General features: G+C 32.4%; 2 protein-coding genes across 4 annotated transcripts in view; both read right to left on the reverse strand.

Annotated features, from left to right (window-relative positions):
* The window catches only part of LOC107845470 (protein DETOXIFICATION 18), an 11300-nt gene extending 8483 nt beyond the window's left edge, over positions 1–2817 (reverse strand). Inside the window, exon 1 of the mRNA XM_016689820.2 lies at positions 2272–2817. Coding sequence (XP_016545306.1) covers positions 2272–2529 — 258 coding nt within the window. The 5' untranslated portion in view covers positions 2530–2817. The remainder of the gene's footprint in view (positions 1–2271) is intronic.
* Positions 2818–15789: 12972 nt separating this feature from the next.
* Positions 15790–21772, reverse strand: LOC107845701 (protein DETOXIFICATION 18). Of its 3 annotated transcripts, XR_001666951.2 has the most exons (8): positions 21132–21534; positions 18405–18952; positions 17830–17916; positions 17680–17736; positions 16970–17208; positions 16528–16646; positions 16124–16308; positions 15790–15962 (listed from the first exon to the last, which is right to left on the reverse strand). XR_001666951.2 is itself a non-coding variant. In XM_016690158.2 (7 exons), exons 1-7 carry the CDS (start codon positions 21399–21401, stop codon positions 16192–16194), a joined length of 1437 nt encoding a protein of 478 aa, XP_016545644.2. In that variant the 5' UTR covers positions 21402–21772; the 3' UTR covers positions 15904–16191. The 3 variants fall into 3 exon arrangements, 2 of the variants coding, with proteins under 2 accessions (XP_016545644.2, XP_047254362.1); XM_016690158.2 differs by having other exon boundaries at positions 15904–16308; positions 21132–21772; XM_047398406.1 differs by having other exon boundaries at positions 15904–16308; positions 21325–21515.
* Positions 21773–22290: the final 518 nt, after the last annotated feature.

Here is a 22290-nt window from a genome sequence, read left to right on the forward strand (position 1 = left end):
ATAGGAATTAGAGTTTATAATTCCTATTTGTTGGTTACAAGAGTTTTGTAATCAGTCGTTGTTGAGGCTCAGATTTTTTTTAGTGAAGTTGGGGTTAAATCCTGTAGAGGTGCAGGTCGTGGTTTTTTACACCTTTTGAGCCGGGTGTTTTCCACGTAAAAATCATTGTATTCCTTACTTTCTGTTTACTGCTTCCTTGAAACACGTCAGTGGAACACGTCAGGCAACACGTTCCATCGATAAGCAAAAGTTAGGCGAAAATAAGAAAATCAGTAGGGCACGAATTCTTAACAGCAAGCAACATTGTTGCCTACCAAGACAACTCCACCTTCAACAAGATCATATGTAGAAAACAAGTCCTTGTTAGGACACATATGAAATGAACAAGCCGAATCTAAAATCCACTCATTGTTAGAACAAGAAGTATTTTCGGTTACTAAAAATATTGCTCCTTCAATCTCATCAGCAGCAACACTTGCTTCAGCGGTGTCGAAATCCCCGTGCTCATTTTTCTTTACTTTTCCCTTGTTTTGCAACTTAAGACAATAAAACTTGATGTGGCCTTTTTTATGACAGTAATAACACACTAAATTACTAAATCTAGACTTTTCATTAGATCTACTCCTGACAAATAAACCGGACGCCTGATTTCCACTACCTTCCCCGGTAATATCTCTATATATCTGATCTTTAGATTTCAGCATAGATTTGATTTTTCTATAAGATATAGTTTCTTTCCCATAAAGTATAGTATCTCTAAAATTCTTAAAGAAATGGTGTAGGGAACATATTAGCAAAACAGCTTGATCTTCTTCCTCTACCTTGACATCTATATTACTTAAATCCATAAGAATGGAATCAAAGGCATCAAGATGTGACAGTATGGAATTATTTTCATCCATACGAATTGTATAAAGCTTTTGCTTCAAGTAGAGTCTATTCTCTACCATCTTTTTCATATACAGGCTTTTCAACTTTTCCCACATACCTTTGGTAGTGGTTTCCGAAGCTACTTCACGTAATACATCATCAGAGAGATTTAGTATAATACTAGATCTCGCTTTTTTTATCAAGGCTATCAAACTCCTCGTCTGTCATTTTTTCTGAAATTTTCTCCTTTCCTTGCAGTGCCATATCTGAACCATCCTGAACTAGGATAGCTTCCATTTTCAACTGCCATATATCAAAGTTTGCACTTCGGTCAAATTTCTCAACATAAATCTTTGTAATCATCATGGTGACTACTAAGACAAAATCAGGATTAACCCCTCTCTGATACCAATTTGATAGGATCGAGAATCCCAAATAGTGCGGAATTAAACAAAGTAATTGTTTGAAGACGATAACAAAACGATAATAACGATAAGTTGAGAAAATAAAGGAGGCACAAATTTAACGTGGTTCGGTCAACTTGACCTACGTCCACAACCAAAAAAGAAGCAACTTCACTAAACACCAACGGAACAAAAGAGTATAAAGATACAAAGAGAGTACAAAATTAGAGTAATTAAATACTCTAATATCCCAAATACCCAAGAAAATAACCTCACAAATATCACTCCAAAAAAGAGGTTCACTCAAAGTACTTTCCAACACAACTCTCTTACAAATACTCTCTACAAAGAAGAAAACAAACACAACTAAATCTTCTTCAAATGTTGGTGTTCTTCTCTAAATGGTATATTCCAAAGAGGGTGGAAATGCCTCTGTTTATAGGCACAAAACAAACCTACGTTGATGTCATCAATGACATCAACACACTACTTTGCCAATCAAATTTGACAAGAAAACAAATTTATCCTGCAAGTGCTTGGTAGCAACTTTGTTTGACCAAGTGTGAATTCAAGAAACAAACAAAAGGCCACATTACACTAAATAATAATGGAAACCAAGACACCCACAAGGTAATACTATAAACTATCTATTCAAAATCATATACATTACTGAAACACTACGAACAAGAAACTCCAAGGGCAGATCCAAACCAAGCACTCATCCCTACTATCACGGCCGAACTCCTACCCACTAATCCTCTACCCTAATTCGAGTCCTCCACACCTTCCTATCAAGGATCATGTCCTTCTAAGTTGTAATTGCTCTTTATCATGCCTAATCACCCCACCTAAAACCATTCATAGCAAGCCTCTCACACTTTCGAACCGGAGCAAATGTAACAAAACTCGCAAAAAAAGTAATAGTTCAAATCTGTTTTTGTTCATTTAATCTAAAACACAGCAATAAGATGGAGATATGCATAATACATTTACATACCATGAAAGAAAAACCAGTAACCATGGACCATGAATTAGCAAGATTTGAAGCAGCAAGCTCAAGCTTCCCAAGATGTCCAGCAAACATGACAGATACAAGGTTGATCAAGTAGAAACAACCATTCACTACGACCATCGGCAACGCGTACATCAACTGATTCTTAGCTTCTTCTACATCGATCAACTTCGAACACCATCTACTACATGAGATATCTGTTGGTTGTAACAACAGGGGACTTTTACAATCCTCAGAAGCCATTTTCTTCTGCTACTATTGCTCTTTCCTCAAGTGTACTATGATGTCTTCCTACATCTTATCCACCTACTAATATACTCACTCCAAAATGTTTTTATTGTGCGTTAAAGCAATGACAGTGACTATTGTACTCACTCTAACATGTGTCATTTTGTGTCTTAAAGCTATGTCTGGTGACTGTTTGATTAGTCCCTCCATCTCGCAGATTCAAACAAGTCTTTCTCTGATTGAATCACACAAGTAATGTTTGGGAAGGGTAGAGTATATGCTGACATTACCGTTATCTCGTGGAGGTAGAGAGTCTGTTTTCGAAAGATGAATCTTTCTTGTATTGTGACTTACAGTACTCTTTGTATTGTTATCAAATATGTAAATTTTACTTCAGAAAAACATAAAGGGTTTCATCTACTCTTCCGTTTATTTTTACTTGTCGCATTTGTCTTATCTTGCTTAGTAAAGTAACCATTCACGCTAGGCGCTCACCTTTTCCATAAAATAGAATATTTGAAAGTTGGTAAAAACCCGCCCCTTGTTTCAGTTAGAATGAGTCCCCGAGACCCCGGAACATTGGCTTTCACCAACAGTGAACTATTAAGGATCGCATCCCGCGCATATTCTACATTATAGCCTGCAACTGATTCAGCTTCCGGTTCTGGGAGATCAAACAGAGCTCGATTAGTTTCCGCTAGACGAGATTAAAGAACATAACCAATACAGGGAACAAGGGAATATCAGATCATATCTGCTTTTGCGCCATGACAATCTCACTCGAATTACGGTGCTTTGCAGAAGTCAATTTGACTAACAATTGGAGTAGATTAATTTAGTATTTTTAAATTAAAATTTAGATATTTAAAAACTATACAAAAAATGACATAAGTTGCAATTCTTCTCATATTAACATGATAAAAAAAAGACATACAGTTTAACTCTCGAAAAGTAAAACATGACAAATAAAAGTGCACGAAGGGAGTAAAAACTTTTGTTCAAAATTTCTCCCTCCGTCAAAATTAAACAATTTATTTGACTCGTAAAATTTGAATTATGCCATATAAATTAGAACGGAATGAATATAATAAATGCCAGGGTGGTAGTTGTGTTGATTAGATATTCATAACCTGTGCTTCTACTTTTTTCCACGTCTCACTTAAAATGACATTTATCCTATCACCCCGCACCTCACCAACCCCCTATTTTTTATTAATTGTAAAATTAACTTAATTATTGTCTAATTAACAAATTAAATTAAATTAAAATAAGCTGGTAGATATAATTTATATATTCACGTGTATTAGGTTTAACTGCATTATTTTTATATTTTTGTTTTGAGAATATTTTTAATGTAAAAGGTAAAGTTTAACTGTATTATTTTGATACTTCTATTGTCGTATTATTTTGTAATAGTTTATAGGTAGTAGATGAGTGTCGGACGATTTTAAAAAAAATGTTTGTGTAAAGGTTAGATTAATTATATTGTTTTGATGTCTCTATCATCATATTATTTGGTTCTAGTTTATAGGTGGTAGATGAATATCGATCGGCTTTGAAATTTTTTTTTTATAAAGGTTAGGTTTAATTAAATAAATTATTTAAAAAATATTGAATTTAATTATTGTATTCATTATTATTATTTAAACAAATATCATATTTAGTGTAATGTTTGAATTCAATAAAGTAAGGTACATGCGTGAGACACGTACACCTAAACTAGTTACTTATTAATAAGAGGAAAATAACCACACAGCTGAGCATCAACATGCCTACTTCAGCTTTATGCTTTCCTCGCTCAAGTTTTTTTTTTTTTTAATTTCTCATCCGGTATTCGATACCCACATTAAAGCCCGATTAAATCAATTTCGCATCGAATAAGGCCTCATTCGAGGGGTAGCGCTCCCAACAGAGTTTTCTGGGCGAGTCTCATCAAGCAGTACGTCCCTGGTTCGTGCTGTTTATTTAATGCATACTTGGCCCCACATTAGTTTTCACCCATTTTTATTTAATGCAAATATTTACCCCACATTAGTTTTCAATATTCAATGCATTAGGGCCCTTGGTGTGGTAACATCTTTTTCACATTTTATTTATATCGTGTATTTTTATTTACATAAAAAAATATATTTTCGATAATTAAAAGGTCTTTCTAAAATAATTTATATATTTAAAAATTATGAAAAAATTATTTTGTATCACAATAATTAATAATTTCAAAAATATATTAAAAAAATTATATTTTCGTTCCATTTTATATGTCACTATTTGACCGGGCATGAAGTTTAAGAAATAAGTAAAGATTTTGTAAAGTTTACAAAATTATTCCTTTTAAAGTTATTTTAATGTTTAACTTTTAATTATTTTTCTTAATAAGTGGGACCCACTAAGGATAAATGAGAATGATGTCATTAAATAGTTAACAAATAAATAAATGTGACATTATTTTTGGGACGAACTCAAAAAGAAAATGACGACACATAAAATGAGACGGAGGAAGTACAATTTTAAAAAAAATTACGTTGGACTCTCAATATTTCATCTGCCATACATAAATTGATGTAAAAAACAAAAGTAACATACTTTCTTTGTTATATTTTATGTGACAGATTTTAAATTTTAAAAGTTAGTGGGTGCTTTTCTAGATCTATTATTAGATTTTATACATTTTTTATATAATTATATTTAGTTTGTGCTGAATTTAATGAACGTTGGGGCACCAAAAATTTTGCTATAGGTCTGCTTCTAATGGAATCAATGGTGTTTGAGGAGGGTAGATGGCACGCAGACCTTGCCATTACTGCGTGAAGGTAGAGAGACGATTTCCGACAGACCAAATCTTTCATGTATTATGACTTATAATACTTTTTGTATAGTTATCAAATATGTAAATTTTACTTAGAAAAACATGAAAAATTTTATGTATTCCTTCTGTTTATTTTTACTTGTCATATTTTATTCTTGTGAAAGTCAATTTGACTAAACTTTAAAGGTAAATTGAAATAGATTAATTTAGTATTTTTAATTTAAAATTTAGATGGTTGAAAATTGAGACGAAATGAATATAATAAATGTGCTGATTAGATATTCAGATCTTGTGTTCTTGCGGTTTTCCACGTCTCACTTTGACATTATCTATATGTGGTCCAGGATTTCTTTAAATATAAAAGTAATATTATTTTAATTAAATAAAATATATAATCCCTCCGTCTTATTTTATATGGTAGTATATTGTAATTAAATACGGAGTTTAAGAAATAAGGACAGATTTGGTAATATTTATTATCGTATTCTTTATTAAAAAATGTACTACTACTATTTTGGTATTATGTGGAGAGGTGTGGAGACGGACTCTTGAGTCTAAAGGGTTCGGGTTGAGCAGGAGCAAGACAGAATATTTAGAATACAAGTTTAATGACGTGAGACAGGAAAACGAGGTGGTAGTAAGGTTGGATTTTCAGACGGTGTGTAAGAGGGATAGTTTCAAGTATCTGGGGTCCATGATTCAGGGGAATGGTAAGATTGACGAGGATATCTCCCATCATATTAGAGCAGGATGGATGAAGTGGAAGCTCGCCTCGGGGGTGTTGTGTAATAGGAAGGTGCCACCCAAGCTTAAAGGCAAATTCTACAGGGTGGCAGTCCGGCCGGCCTTGTTGTATGGAGTGGAATGTTGACCAGTGAAAAACTCTCACATTCAAAAATTGAAGGTGGCGGAAATGCGGATGTTGTGTTGGATGTATGGGCTTAATAGGGGTGATAGAGTTCGAAATGAGACTATTCGAGAAAAGGTTGGAGTGGCTTCGATGGAGGACAAGATGCGGGAAGTCCGATTGAGATGGTTCGGGCATGTGATGAGGAGGGACACGGATTCGTAGGTGTGAGTAGCTTGCTTTGGATGATTTCAGGCGGGGTAGGGGTAAGCCGAAGAAATCCTGGAAAGAGTTGATCAGATGGGACATGTAGCAGTTACAGCTCACTGAGGACTTGACCCTAGATAGGAAGATCTGGAGGGCGCGGATTAGGATAGAAGGCTAATACCAATTTGAGTCGTTGGGGTAGGATATTACTTGGTAGATGTATTAATTTTGCTAGGACACTTCGTTGTATACTTTATTACGAATGTGTTTACTATTCTTTGTTTATTATTCTTTGTGGGTGGCGTATTTTTGTCTTGACATCCTATTCCATGCTCTATTAAGTATTTGTTTATTATTCCTTGTCTTGAGCCGGAGGTCCATCTGAAACAACCTTTCTACTTCTCCTGAAGTAGTGGTATGGATTACGTACATCTTACCCCCTCAGACCCCACTATGTGGGAATACACTGAATTTGTTTGTTGCTGTTGTACTACTACTATTATCTTTAATTAAGTGGAATCAATAAAGATAAAAGTGAAATTGTATCTTTAAATAGTTACCAAATATGAAAAGATGACATTCTTTTTGGGATGAACCAAAAAGAAAATGATGACACATAAAATACGATGGGGAGTAAAAGATTTCATGTACTTCCTCTGTTCGTTTTCACATGTGACATTTTGCTTTGCAAAAAAAAGTTAATTTGACAAATAATTGTACATTTTCCTCCATACCTAACATACCCTTAAAAAATTTAAAGAGTTAATACATAAAATGACCCTAAACTTGACAACAAATTATAACCTTGATTTTAAACTTTGATAGTGCACAAATCGGACCTTTAACTATTCAAAACCTGAACAAATATGACCTCCGATTTTGCAACTCCATGCGTGAGTCTCACTCGCGCCTGCGTGGAAAGGTAATCCAATCACACAGTGTCACGTCGTTAAAAGGGCTGACTTGGAGAGAGGTCATATTTGTGCAATTTTGAATAGTTAAAGGTCATATTTGTGCACTGTCAAAGTTTTACCTTTTATGTTAAAACGACATCATTTTTATTATTATTATTATTATTATTATTATTATTATTATAACTCTATGGATAATGACATAAATTGTGATTCTTCTCGTATTAATATGACCAAAAAAGACATGTAAAACATTTGGTGAAAGTCCATACTTTTTGATTCTTGAAAAGCGAAATGAGATAAATAAAAGTGCCCAAAGGGAATAAAAACTTCCGTTCAAAATTACTTCCTCCGTCAAAATTAAACTAGTTACCTTTGACTCTAAATATTCGAATTGTTTCACGTAAATTGATACGGAATGAGTATAATAAGTAGTTGTTTGGCCATGAAAACTAAAATTTTCCGGAATTGGAGTTGAAATTGGAGTTGGAGTTGTGTTTTGCCATGTTTTTTTTTATTTTTTTTAATTTTACTTTTGAAAAACTTTTTAAAATATGATTTTATGCCCTAACTTTTACAAACTATCAAAATCACCCAACTAAAATTTACCTACTAATGAAAAAGGAACACAATTAACCACTATTATAGAAATAATTACATATATATGGCCATATTTTACTGAGTTTCAATTATGACATATATAATATTTACATTAATAGCCGTTTCTCATATTTGAAATTTTTTAATATGGATGTTATATTAACAGATCACTGCTTTCTATTTTTTAGGTAACAAATATTATCTTTCAAATAAATTTATTTTTTTAGAAATTTATTTAATTTATTTCCATCATTTTCCGTTCCTAAAAAAAATAAGAAATGATGAGTTGTTATTAAATTTTAGGGTGCCGTTAATTTATTTCTTTAATTTTCTTATACATAAAAGATTTTACTGCGTGTGAATAAATTATTTCTATATAAAACATGTTTTGCATATTTATGGTACATTATATCAACATACTTTGTATATTTATATTATAAATATGCTTAATATGTTTCTTAATACTTTGTATATTTATATATGTGTCTATGGTATATACGTGGTATAAACTTTATATATAACATACTTTGTATATTTCTATTATAAATATAATACTTTATATATTTATGGGTATAAATATAAATTAGTAGTAAAATAATGTCTTAAATAAGGGATAAAAATAATGATGAGAGAGAAAAAGAAATATATATTAATTAGGATAACATTAAGTTTGAAATTATAATTATCTTATTCTTTAAAACTGCTATATACATAATATTGAAAAAGTAATGTTATAAGGAGAGTTTTATGTAAAAATTTAAAAGATTGGGGTTATATGTAATAATAATAGAAGTTGGAATTGAAGTTGAAAAATTGTGAAAACAACAAAAACCTACTTTCCCTCTTCAGAAAAATTTTTCAAAATTATTTTTCGAATTTTCATGGCCAAACACTATAATTTCCAACTCCGAATTTTTTTTTTTTTTGAAAAAAAGAGAAAAATTTTCATGACCAAACGGGCCTAAATGTGTTGCAGTTGGGAAAGCAACTGATCCCAGGGTAGTTGTGTGGATTAGATATTCAAATCTTGTGCTCCTGCTTTTTTCCACGTCTCACTTAGGGCCGTTTGGATATGAATATTTTTTCGAAAAAAAATTTTGGAGTTGAAAATTATGGTGTTTGGCTATGAAATTTTGAAAAATAATTTTGGAATAAAATTCCGAAAATGGAAAACAACTTTTTGTTGTTTTTCCTTTTTTCCACTTTCAATTTCAACTTTCATTATTATTACATATAATCCCAATCTTTAAATTTTTACACAAATTTCGTAATTTTTTAAAAAAGATCAAATTCAATAAAATAATTAATTCAACTGAAAATAATTAAGAATTTTTATCAACAAATTTAAGAATATATAAAATATATTTATATCTATCAATCATATTTGTCAAAATATATTTTTCTCTATTTAATCAATTATGGTTAGATAAAATTATTTAGCTCGTGCTTATAATATTTTTATTCAAATTTTAGAAGAATAACAATCATAATAATTAATTTGTTGTTAATTATTTTATCAATTGAAGACATATAAATTATTTTCTCAACATTTAATTGTATTTTAGTAGGCAAATTAGTAATTGGGTGATTTTAATAATTTTTAAAAATTGAGGGTCTAAAATCATATTAAATTATTTTTTTTCAAAAGTCTAAAAATTAATTTAAAAAAGATATGATCAAACGGGTGCTTTTTTCCACCTCTCACTTTAAAAGGACATACGGAAAATTTCATGATGGTTGACGTGCAACCAACGTTAGTTGGATGAGGCTCCTTTAAATTTGTGAAATATGGGCCCTTATGCCAGCCCACTCTATTTTTAATTTCCCTTTCTCTTGTTTCATTTTTTTTTTTTCTTTCTTTCTCTCTAGTACTTTTTCTCTTCTTTATTTTAATATAATACCAATTCTTTTCTTTTTAATAATTCTATTTTACACAAAATTTTATAAGTATAATGAATGATCTTATTCCAAATTTTATCACAAACAAATTAGCACTAACCAAAATAACTTTTATATATATATATATATATATATATATATATTAGTATGTCTGTGGAGTTGCTCCTCCCTTAATCGGAGGTCTCAGGTTTGAGCTTTAGGTATGAAAAATTCCTTGATAGAGAGCGCTTCCCCCTGAATGGGACCCTACGCGGCACAAATTCGAATTAGTCGGACTCTAATGCGGGTACCGAACAGCGAATAAAAAAACAATAAAAAAACACACACATGATTTTAATGTAAACCAAACTAAACTAATAAATAATCTCAATAAATATACTTTTGAAGTATTAAATTCACTGAGGTATGAATCAATATTGAAACACTATTATTTTTTTTCTTCTTAATTCTATTTTTCACTTTTTTTTTCTTTGTCTTTGTAACAAATAAAATGAGATTAATTATAATTTTGTAAGAATTTAATGAGATTTTAAGGGTCAAGACATAAAAAATAAAATAAATTGTAATTAAAAAAATGCACATATATTAAGGATGCTAATTAGAAACTATCCTATTTTTTAAGTGGGGTTTTTAATTCTATTATTACTTTGTAAGATATATATATTAATCTAAATAACCTTATTGAATAAAATAATGATAAATAATTTTATTATAACATTTCATTGCCTTTTAAAAATTAGAAAAAAATTACTGTGATAATTTAAAATTGGATGACTTTTTATATGATAAACAAATAAGAGTGATTTATGTGTAATAAACTTTAAAGTTAGATAATTTTAGTAATAAGAAATAAAAATATTTTTGTATGATAATTTTTCACCCTATTTTATTCATGTTATTTGATTTTGTGTAAGTAAATTAAAAAATAAAAAAGTATGACATTTCAATAAAAAATGAAAAGAATAATAATTACACGAGACCCACAATATACAATAACAATAACAACAAACCCAGTATATTCCCACATCATGGGGTCTGGGAGGATAAAATGTACACAGTCCATACCACTACCTTCAAAGAATTAGAGAGACTGTTTCCGATAGACCCCCGGCACACGAAAAGGACAGTATAAAAAAAAATCCAAGGCATGGGACACAATAAAATAACATATGCACGACATCCCCCAATAAAATTGAATATTACCAGAACCAAAGCCCTCCTAACTACTGCCTATTCGCCCACACGGCTTAGCGCTCTATCCTAATGTTTTTCCTCCGTATCTTCCTATCTAGGGTCATGTCCTCAGTCAGCTGTAACTGCTTCATGTCACGTTTAATCTCTTCCCTCCAGTATTTCTTTGGTCTACCTCTACCCCGCTTGAAGCCATTCAAGACCAATCTCTCACACCTAAGAACTGGGATATCCGTGCCCCTCCTCATCACATGACTAAACCATCTCAACCTTACTTCCCGTATTTTATCCTCCACCGACACCACACTCACCTTCTCCCGAATAATCTCATTCCTAACCTTATCAGCCCTTGAAAATTCACACATCCAACGCAACATTCTCATTTCCGTCACCTTCAACTTTTGGATATGAGAGTTCTTAACCGGCCAACACTCCGCTCCATATAACATACCCGTCTGGATTGCGACTTAATAGAATTTTCCCTTTAGCTTGGGGGCACCTTCTTATCGCATAGAATTCCCGAAGCGAGCCTCCATTTTATTCAACCTGCCCCAATACGATGAGAGACATCCTCATCTATCTCTCCATTTTCCTGGATCATAGACCCAAGATACTTAAAACTATCCCACTTATAAACTGCCTGGGACTCCAACTTCACTACCACCTCCTCCTCTTGCCTCGAGTCACTAAACTTGCACTCTAAGTACACCGTCTTGGTCCTACTCAACCAAAAATCTTTAGACTCCCGGGTTTGTTTTCAAACCTCCAGCTTATCATTAACACCTTGTCACGACTCCTCAATCAAAACTACATCATCCGCAAAAAGCATACACCAAGGCACCTCGCCTTGTATACTCCGCGTCAACACATTCATCACCAAGGCGAATAAAAATAGACTAAGAGTTGGTCCCTGGTGTAATCTTGTCAAGACAGGAAAATGCTTGAAATCCCCTCCCGTTGTCCTTACCCGAGTCTTTGTCCCCTCATACATGTCCTTAATTACTCTGTTGTACGCCACAGGAACCCCCTCACCTCTAGGCATCTCCACAGAACCTCCCTAGGGACCTTTTCATGCGCCTTTTTCAGGTCAATAAACACTATGTGCAGATCCCTCTTCCTCCTCTCTCTATACTGCTCTATCAGTCTCCGCACTAGGTGAATTGCCTCAGTCGTGGAGCGATCAGGCATAAATCCAAATTGATTCTCCGAATTAGACACAATCTTCCTCAACCTCCGCTCCATTACCCTCTCCCAAATCTTCATCGTGTGACTCAACAACTTAATACCCCGGTAGTTACTGCAGTTCTGAATGTCCTCCTTGTTCTTATACAAGGGAATCATCGTGCTCCATCTCCACTCCTTGAGCATCCTAGCAGACTTAAAAATGTTGTCAAATAATGTCCTGGACATTATCCTATTATCCCCGAATTCGGAATCAAAATAAGTCAAAAATGAATAAAGTGATCAGAATAGGCCACCTATTTAATAAGTTATCAAAATAAGCTAAATGTAATAATTTATTACGTTTTACCTTCTTTTTTTAACGGTCAACTAACGGAGTTGAACAGTAAAACAAATTTATAAAACGTAATAAATTACTACGTTTTACAAAAAAAATAAATAAATTATACAACATAACAATTTATTACAAACTATACGGAAATCAAATCAACTTTTTGTCAAATCCAAAAATCACGAATATCCAAAAAAAATATAAAATGTAACAGTTGCTCAAATCAACTTTTAGAGTAATTCGTAGGAAAAAATTAAGTTTTTAGCTTTATGTCAAATTACAAACTGAAATTGCAATAACCACAATACGCTATATGTAAAAAGAAATTATGTTCGCTACCCCCGGATGGGGCCTACCCGACGCGAATTTAGATTAGTTGGGCTCTAATACGGGTACGGGTCACTGGATGAAATTTTTTTTAAAAAAAATTACGTTTTTTCTTTGTAATAAATTTTTATATTTTACATAAAAATTCAACAACTAAAAAATAGTGTATTATTCTATCAAAATTTTTGTAATTATGTTTATAAAAATTTAGTAAAATGTACTCTTTCTGTTTCAAAATAATTAAATTGTTGGAATATGACATACTTTTAAGAAAAAGGATAAAAAAACATAAATTAGTCATGTTTTTCCATTTTTGCTCTTTTTAAACTCCAAAATATTAGTAATGATTATTGAAACTCAACCTTGAAAATTTAATTAATGAATGATAAAATAAGAAAAAAATCGAACATCTATAGTGAATAATGAACAATTCAATTATTTTGAATACTAAACAATACTCCAATAATTCAATTATTTTGGAACGGGGAGTAATAAATTATTACTACGTTTTATACAAAAATTCGAAAAATAAAAAATAGTGTATTGTCTAATCGAAAATTTTGTAAAATGCAATAAATTATTATGTTTAACAAAATATTTAGTAAAACCTAATACGTAATTTATTTTTTTAGAATTTTGTATAAAATATTTTTGTTTAAGTAAATCGTAAAAATTTATTACAAAAAAAAAACATAATTTTTTTGACATAAAACATATTGTGGTTATTGGAATTCCAGCTTGCAATTTGACATAAAGCTGACAAAGTTACTCAAAAAGTTGATTTGACCAATTGTTATATTTTATAATTTTCTTGGATTTTCGTAATTTTTGGATTTGACAAAAAGTTGATTTGACAATTAAATTCGGAATCAAAATAAATCAACAAATAAATAAAGTGATCAAAATAAGTCACCTATTTAATAAATTATCAAAATAGTCTAAATATAATAATTTATTACGTTTTACCTTTTTTTTTTAACGATCAATTAACGGAATTGAACAGTAAAAAAAATTATAAAACATAATACTTAGCTTATTACGTTTTACAAAAAAAATTATACAACGTACTAATTTATTATAAACTACATGAAAATCCAAAAAAAAGTTACTCCATCCGTTTAAAAAAAAATAACCTACTTTAACTTGACACAAAATTTAAGAAAATGAAGACGATTTTTGAATCTTGTGGCCTTAAATTAAAGTTGTGTCAAATGTACCAAAATGCCCTTTAATCTTATGGTTCTAAACATGTTATGTGAAAAGTTGAAATTAAAGTATTACCAAAAAAGAAAAAGGGTCATTTTTTTTAAACGGACTAAAAAGAAAAGTAGGTCATTAATTATGTTCATATATGAAAAAAAGATATATGGTGCAATAATTTTATGCATAATATGAAAAATAAATGGATGGTGCATAAAAATAGTGCACTATATATTTTTTTTTCATATAGTGCACATAATTGAAAAAAATAGATGGTGCACAAAAAATGTGCATCTTATAGAAATAAATGAATGATGTACAAAAATAGTACACCATATATTTTTATCAGAATGAATGGTTCACTTTTTTTGTGCACCATATTTTTTTTTTATATAGTGCACAAAAAAAGTGCATCATATGAAAAAAAATATATGGTGCACGAAAAAAGTGCACCATATGAAACAAAAATATATATGGTGCACTTTTTTTGTGCACCATTCATTTTTTTATATGGTGCACAAAAAAAGTGCACTATATATAAAAAAAATGAATAGTGCACAAAGAAAGTGCATCATCCACTTTTAACTCCGTTAGTGCAAACGTTAGAAAAAATATGATATAGTGTACAAAAAAAGTGCACCAAGCCTATTTTGGTTACTTTCTACTTTGATGACATATTTTCGTCACTTTTTAAAATTTGTGGCATATTTTGATCGTGGGCTCTGTAAAACACGCACGTATACGGTGGAATAATGACCTATGTGTATGTCCACATGGATAAATAATATTGAACCCTCTTTCATAGTTACCTTATATAAAAAATCACTCACTTTCACTCCCTAAAAGCTTTTGTGAAGAAGAGGGTGAAATTTTTGAGTTTTTCTCTGCTCCATAATAGAGAAAAGTTAAGACTTTGAGTGAATATTTAATTTTCAGATTGAGTTTTCTTCGATTAAGTAAGCTATTATTTAAAAAAATATGCTTTTGTTTGTTTTCTTTCTGTTAAAATATGAGGTTGTTTTTGCTGGTTAGTGTTTCATTCTAGATTTCAATTACTATTTCGGTTAAGGATTTGATTTAAAGCATAAAAATCATATTGAAAGAAATTATTTTAAGAAATTTTGAAAGTAACGGAGTAAAAGGGAGAATAAATAGAAAGAGACGAGAGAGATGGGGGCTTTGAAATTATGAAAAAAATTAAAAAAATGGTTCTTTTTTCTTCATTTTTTACCATTGCAAAAATGATGATGTTGCAAATTTTCTTACTCCATCACGCGCCTCCTTAAGTTTGTACTCACTTTTCGTGCCAGGTGGACTACGATGGGGGAGTCGATATATTAAAATAACAAGTTTCGCGGGGGCAGAGGCGGACCTACATTGAGAGAAGGGGGTGCACGTGCACCTGCTAGCCTCGAAAAAAACTCTGTATATATAGTTTGTATATCTATATATGTATATCACAGTGTTACATTAAATATATGTCGTGTAACCATGAAAACAACTGGCTTGGTTGGTGAGATGGTTGAGCATGCCACTTAAAAGTTGCTCTTATTGTGTGATGAGTCGGATAGACTTAAATCAAACGTTACCCGTTGCAACCATCTAGCAAGCAAATCTCTCGAATTTTATATTTTTCAAAAACTTTCTATTATTGTTCAAAATATAAAAGTGCATTGAATTTAACACACTTTTGTCATATTAAATCTAATTAATGATATTCAATAATATCAAAATTTTGCTTATAAAATATATAATTAATAAGTTTTCAAAGAACTGTATGTCGAACTTTGACACTATTAATTACTATATTTAAAAATAGAGATGCACCCGTCAAGCTCAAATCCTGAATTCGCCTATGACGGAGGTACACTAAATAAAACCTTACAAGTTTATGGGAATAATTAAAACTTTTCTTAATAAATTAGTTGCAGACCTTGTTTGCCGTATTTCCATTCAGGAAGTCATTTTCCTCATTCGTAAGGGAATTGATTTCGTAGAAAAAATATTTCTCAAAATTCTCTAACAACCAAACACGAAAAACTTGGAAAACACTTTCCGGAAAATGTTTTCCGCTATACAAACAAACCCTTAATGGCCAACAAGCCCATCAGTGTCCAGTGCAAAGTTTATCTTTTTTTGATAACCGTCGTGTCCCGCCAGCTTTCACGCACCTCGACTAATTTCTATTGCTATTTGATGAGACTTCTAGTTTTCCCCATTTGGTCATCAATGTCAGTAGCAACAAGCCAGTAGATTGGCAAGCTAGACCACAAATCAACCCCAACCATAAACCCTGCATCATATATTTTTCCGGAAAACAATATCGAACTTTGTTAGAGCAACAAAATACGTTGACTGACCGTGTAAAGAACTTTTATATTATCCTTGTAACTTAAACCTGTTGTAGCGAGTCGTCTGCCTTATTTTCCAGATTAGTAGCTAGTTCCAATCCTTATGAACAGTTACATGTAGTTATACTGAAAGTATGGCGTGTACGGTGCAGTTGAATTACCTGAGAATGTAGGTTGAACTTGAAAGCGAGAAGGCCGGCTATTGGCATGCCGATGAAATAGAAAGTTGCTAAGTTGATGCACATAGCCAAATGCTGCCATCCGCATCCTCGAGTCACACCTGATCAATTCATTTACAAGTTGTGTTTTTAGTAGAGTTTTCAAAATGAGTAACGTTAACCATTCCATTATCCACACGAACCCTTTGATGACTGGTTTTACTGAATGTGTAAGACTAAAATAGTGTCCCACAAACGCAAGCGCACACATGCATAGTGCATTGCAACTATGAAAAATGAGGTCTGGGAATCCCAGAGTGTATTCAAACCTTACCCCTACCTCGAGAGGTAGAGAGGCTATTCTCGGTAGACCCTCGGCTCAAAGGGAAAAAAAAGGAAAAGAAGTCATGGTGCATAGTGAATTGCAGCTATGAAAAATGTTAACCTGAGAGGATTCCTTGAATGAAATCGAACACAAAGGAGATTAAGAGGAGAGGTGTCATGGAGGCAAATTTGTTAATTATCTCCGCGTTGTCACTGAAGAGGCTAGCCCAGGCATTATGACCCAAAAATAGAGCTAAATCCACAGCAATAGCGAGAAGAACAGATAGCTTGAGCGTAACAAACATAGCATGCTTAGCTTTAGCAGGATTTCCAGCTCCTAATTCGTTTGCCACCCTAGTGCTGCACGTTGAAACATAGTTGAGTAAATAAAAGTACATTCCCCGTCATTTGTTATCAGAAAGAGTTTTCACGTGCGAGCCCTTAGTCCAACAACAACATACGTGCAATCCCACGCATTGGGTCTGTGAACGGTAGGAAGTACGCAGACCTTACCCCTACCTTTGCGGAGGTAAAGAGGTTGTTTCTGACAGACCCTCGGTTCACGTGTGAGTCTTAGTCCTTCAACAAATATCAAGCCCGCACACCCAAAGGTATGTTGAAGCATAACTAAGTATAGGCGAGCTCATGTTAACAGCTTAAACAGCTAGATGAGATTGTCACACAAATCAACACTACATATGTTTTAGCCTGTGTCGCTTGGACTCTCCAAATTTTTGCCGTACCCCTGCCAGATTCTCCAAAGATACACTATTTTTGAAGTACCCGGACACGCATCCATCGATATTTTTGAAGAGTCAATGGTAACATTACCTTGCAGCTGCACTCAAACCATAAGATATCATGTAGGCTATGTTTTGTGTATTTACACTGCAGGTCAAAAACCAGAATAATTGGTGTCAACAACTAAAATTCAATCTTCGAAATCACGAAAATGTGTTGTTGAAAAGGACAGAAGCTTACCACATTGCGACGACAGAAGTAGTTGTTTCTGAGTTTGGCATCAAACCAGCCAATAACACAAGAAGCTCAAAAGCCCAGTATTCCAAGCTGATATATATCGAATTAGGAAATTGTCAGCACGGCTTGGACGACAACGCGTTTTATTTTGTACAGGTTTAACTTGTATTCACTGACAGTGTAATGAAAATTTTATAATAGCAATATAACCTGCTATAGAAGGTTTACTAGTCTTATTTTACAAGTAACTATTTCCGCTCGTTATGATTAGTTGCCTGTAATCACCTCTGTGTAAGAAATTGTTTTGACAACATCAGTGAATATATAAGTTAACTCTTGAGTGAAGGGTCAAAAATACACCTAAAGTATCTAGATTTTTCGAGTTTCATACCTGAACTATCACCAACTATTCATGAAAGCACACCTAACTATCAGTTGATCGTTGAGGTGTGCTTTCATAAATAGTTGGTGATAATTCAGGTAAAAAAAACTCGAAAAGTCGGGGTACTTAGTGTGTGATTTTGACCATTAACTCTTTAACTCTTATAGTAATAGCAAAATTTACAGTTAATTCTTACCATACCATGGCAGCAGAGGGCAAAGCCAACTTCAAGTTTGTAAGGATATGATGAAATGGCTCGAACGAGAGACTGTCCCTCCAGATATGGTTGAATCTCTTCGAAAAAAGAACAAAGAGGCACAACGTGAGGAATGAGATCCAGAGCGAAATGGAAGCCGCTAATGGTGCTCCTTTAAAACCAAGACCTGTCCAATGAACCAAGGTATAGGCAATCCCAATGTGGATAACTAAAGCTCCAACTGAACAGAAAGCCAGTGGCATGATGATCGACTGCGCCTGAAGAAATCTCAAAACGTTTTGGAGAAAGCTATACGCAAACAATCCAGGTATGAGGAACCTCAAGAACACGCCGGCTTCTCTAGCTATGTCAGGATCTTGATGAAGTAAAATCAGAATCATATCGGAGTACCACCAAATGACAGAAACCACCACAGAAAAGAAGAACGACGTGATGCATGATGTTTGAAGATGCATTCCCAACATTCTGTACATTTTTGCTCCGTATCCTTGGCCGCATAATGTCTCAAGCGCACCACTTAGGCCAACCTATAGATTGTTAACATTTGCTTCAGTAAAATTGGAAGCACCAGGCAAGATGTACAAGTCGAACTCTTAGATTCGACATGCTCTTTTTCATGTGTATTGACACTTGCATCGAACGTTAATCCAAGAAAAGTTGCACAACTAATCATCATTTTGTTAGAGTTGCAAACAATTCCACTCATTCCAAGAACTACCATGAAATTAAGAACTACTGATCATTGCTGTTTAGCACCTAAAAGATCATCATATAGTTGAGAGTTCAGATCCTCAATAGCACAATGAGCTAGTTTGGTTATTAACAGAGCTCACTTTAACTACTACACAAATTGAGACAATTATTAACTGATCACTTTAAGTTTCGTCGTTTAAATAGATAAATCAGACATATAAGAACAAACAATTACTCCATCAACATTACAAAAAACAAACGATTAGTAAATCAACTGCAACAAACGTAATCCTACAGGTGAGGTCTAGAGAGGGTAGAGTGTACGAGACCTTACCTACATGAGTCATGTTTTACTTAATATATCGTCTACCAATGTAGGACGCACGTAGGAAAAGGAAATAGCTGATAATTGACGTGTGTTCTAATACATAAACGGTGTTAGTTCAGCTAGAAAAATGGAACAACTAATAGTTGATGTGTGAAATTCGTAAAAGAATGATAGTTCGTGTGTGTTTTTGACCATTATTGCATAGATGTTCCCTCGTCCTACCTGACTTTAATACATAGATGGTGATAGTTCATGCATGTCAAGGGAAACAGTTGATAGTTAAGGTGTGAATCTCGAAAAGAACTGATAGTTTAGTTGTGTTTTCAAATATTATCGCATCGTCGACGCGTAGTTGTTTCCTTCTGCTGCCTGAACGTGCTCTAATACATAGATGATGATAGTTCATGCAGGAAAAGAGAATAGCTGATAGTTGGAGTGTGAAACTCGCAAAAACCACTAAGGGCTTCTTAATGCATGCATTAACGTAGTTAAAGACACAATTGCCCCTCACAACCTTTCTCACATCCTTTCTACCGTATTTGTGGAGGATATTTTTACAAACGAATATTTTCTTTTAGAAATTATGCAATGCATGTTATTTTTAATAAGCCAAATCACACCTAAAATACTCTCAGTATAACTAATACCAGCATTATTAATACACCGTATTCAACATTTTTTTTACACACGCTACCAAACGACTCCTAATTGTGAAAGTAGTATCTTAGAGAGAGGAGAGATGCATAATACATACCATGAAAGAGAACCAGTACGGGTTCTTAATGCATGCATTAACATAGTTAAAGACACAATTGCCCTTCACAACCTTTCTCACTATTTTTGTAAACGAATAGTTTCTTTTAGAAATTATGCAATGCATGTTATTTTTAAGAGTAAAGCATTTAGTACCCCTGAATGACCAAATTTGCTACAAAACACTCTAACTTCATGAGGATCCTATTGCCATGTTGAACTAAATTTTAATATATTTTTGTTAATCTTTTTAGCTGACGTGACACCTTTACTACATAAAATAGGGCCCACATCAAAGGTGTCACGTCACCTAAAAAGGTTGACATAACAACTTTGACGTGGGCTTTATTTTATGTAATAAAAAAATTCACGTAGCATAACAGGGTGACAAAAATACGCTAAAAGTGAGTTCAGGGGTAATAGGACCCCTGTGAAGTTGGAGTGTGTCGCAGCAGCTTTGACCATAGTTCGGGGAGGTACTGGATGCTTATCTCTATTTTTAATACACCAAACCAAATCGCGCCTAAAATAATCTCGATATAACTAATACCAACATTACTAATACGCCCTATACATTCAACACTATTCTTATACACCCTACCAAATAACTCCAAGCAACTTTAGACTCTCTTTCAGTGAATATCACTAATATCAGTATTATTAATACACTTATACATCCTACCAAAAGACTCCTGACTATGAAAGCAGTGCTCCCTCTGCGCACTTTTATTTGTCACTTTCACTTTTCGAGGTAACCTTTACGAACTTTGACCAACATTTTAAGATATATAATCCAATATTTTTAACATTAAAATTTAAATTGTCGAAAACTATACGAAATATTGACATGATGAAAAGAAATACACATTTGACCTCGAGAAGCGAAACAATGACAAGTAAAATCGAACGAAAGGGAGATGCATAATACATACCATGAAAGATAAACCAGTAACCATAGCCCAAGAATTAGCAAGATTTGAGGCAGCAAGTTCAAGTTTACCAAGATGTCCAGCAAACATGACAGACACAAGATTGATAAAGTAAAAACAACTATTCACTACAATCATTGGCAATGAAAAACACAACTGATTCTTAGCTTCTTCTACATCAATTAACTTTCCACACCATGAAATACATGATGATGATGATGGCTGTAACAGTAGGGGACTTTTTGGACTAGATGAACAATCCTCGAAAGCCATTTTTTTTCTGGCTTTTTTTGCTCTACCTTCAAAAGTCTACTACTATGATGTAGCGGGGTCAATTATTTGGATTAAACTGAAAAATCAAATCAAATGGAATTTTAATTTGAATTGTTTTTTTGGTTTGATTATGAATTAAGATTTTTTTTTTTTTTATAAATTTGGTTTTGGATTAAGAATTTACTTTTTTTTTTTAAATTATTTTTTTTGGTTTGTTTTTAAATTTAGAAAAATAAAACTTGAGAAAGAAAAAACTGAATTATTTTATATACATACTTTTATTTGGTTTTGGATTAAGAATTTTTTTTTTGGGTTTGTTTTTGAATTTAAAAAAATAAAATTGGGAAAGAAAAAACTAAATTATTTTATATGCATACTATATGCTACTTTCTTTGTTTTATTTTATGTGTTGCTATTTTTTTAGTTTGATCCAAAAAAAAAGTTACGTCTCCTTATTTAGTAACTATTTAAAGATACAATTTCAGTTTTATATTTATTAATTTCACTTAATTAAAAATAATAATAATATATCTTTTAATAAAAGATAATTTGATAAAAAATTCTTTTCTTATTTTTAAAAATTTGTAACTAATTAAACTAAGACACATAAAATAAGACGAAAATTAATATTTAGGAATATTTAGTAGGCATTGGGCCTTCGGGCCATGAAAAGTTTAGTCTACTATGATGTCCACCTTTTATTAATGAGAAAATTTCAGAAATAATAACTCCGTAATTTTAATTATAACTTTTATAATAATAGTTTCACAATTATGAAAAATAATAAATTATATTTTGTATTTAAGTAAAATGTTGCTTTATAAATACATATACAAATATATATGTATTACTCATAAATACATATGCACAACTAAAAATACATATTTTT

This window comes from Capsicum annuum, chromosome 10, assembly GCF_002878395.1.
Source record: "Capsicum annuum cultivar UCD-10X-F1 chromosome 10, UCD10Xv1.1, whole genome shotgun sequence".
Classification (NCBI taxonomy): domain Eukaryota; kingdom Viridiplantae; phylum Streptophyta; class Magnoliopsida; order Solanales; family Solanaceae; genus Capsicum; species Capsicum annuum.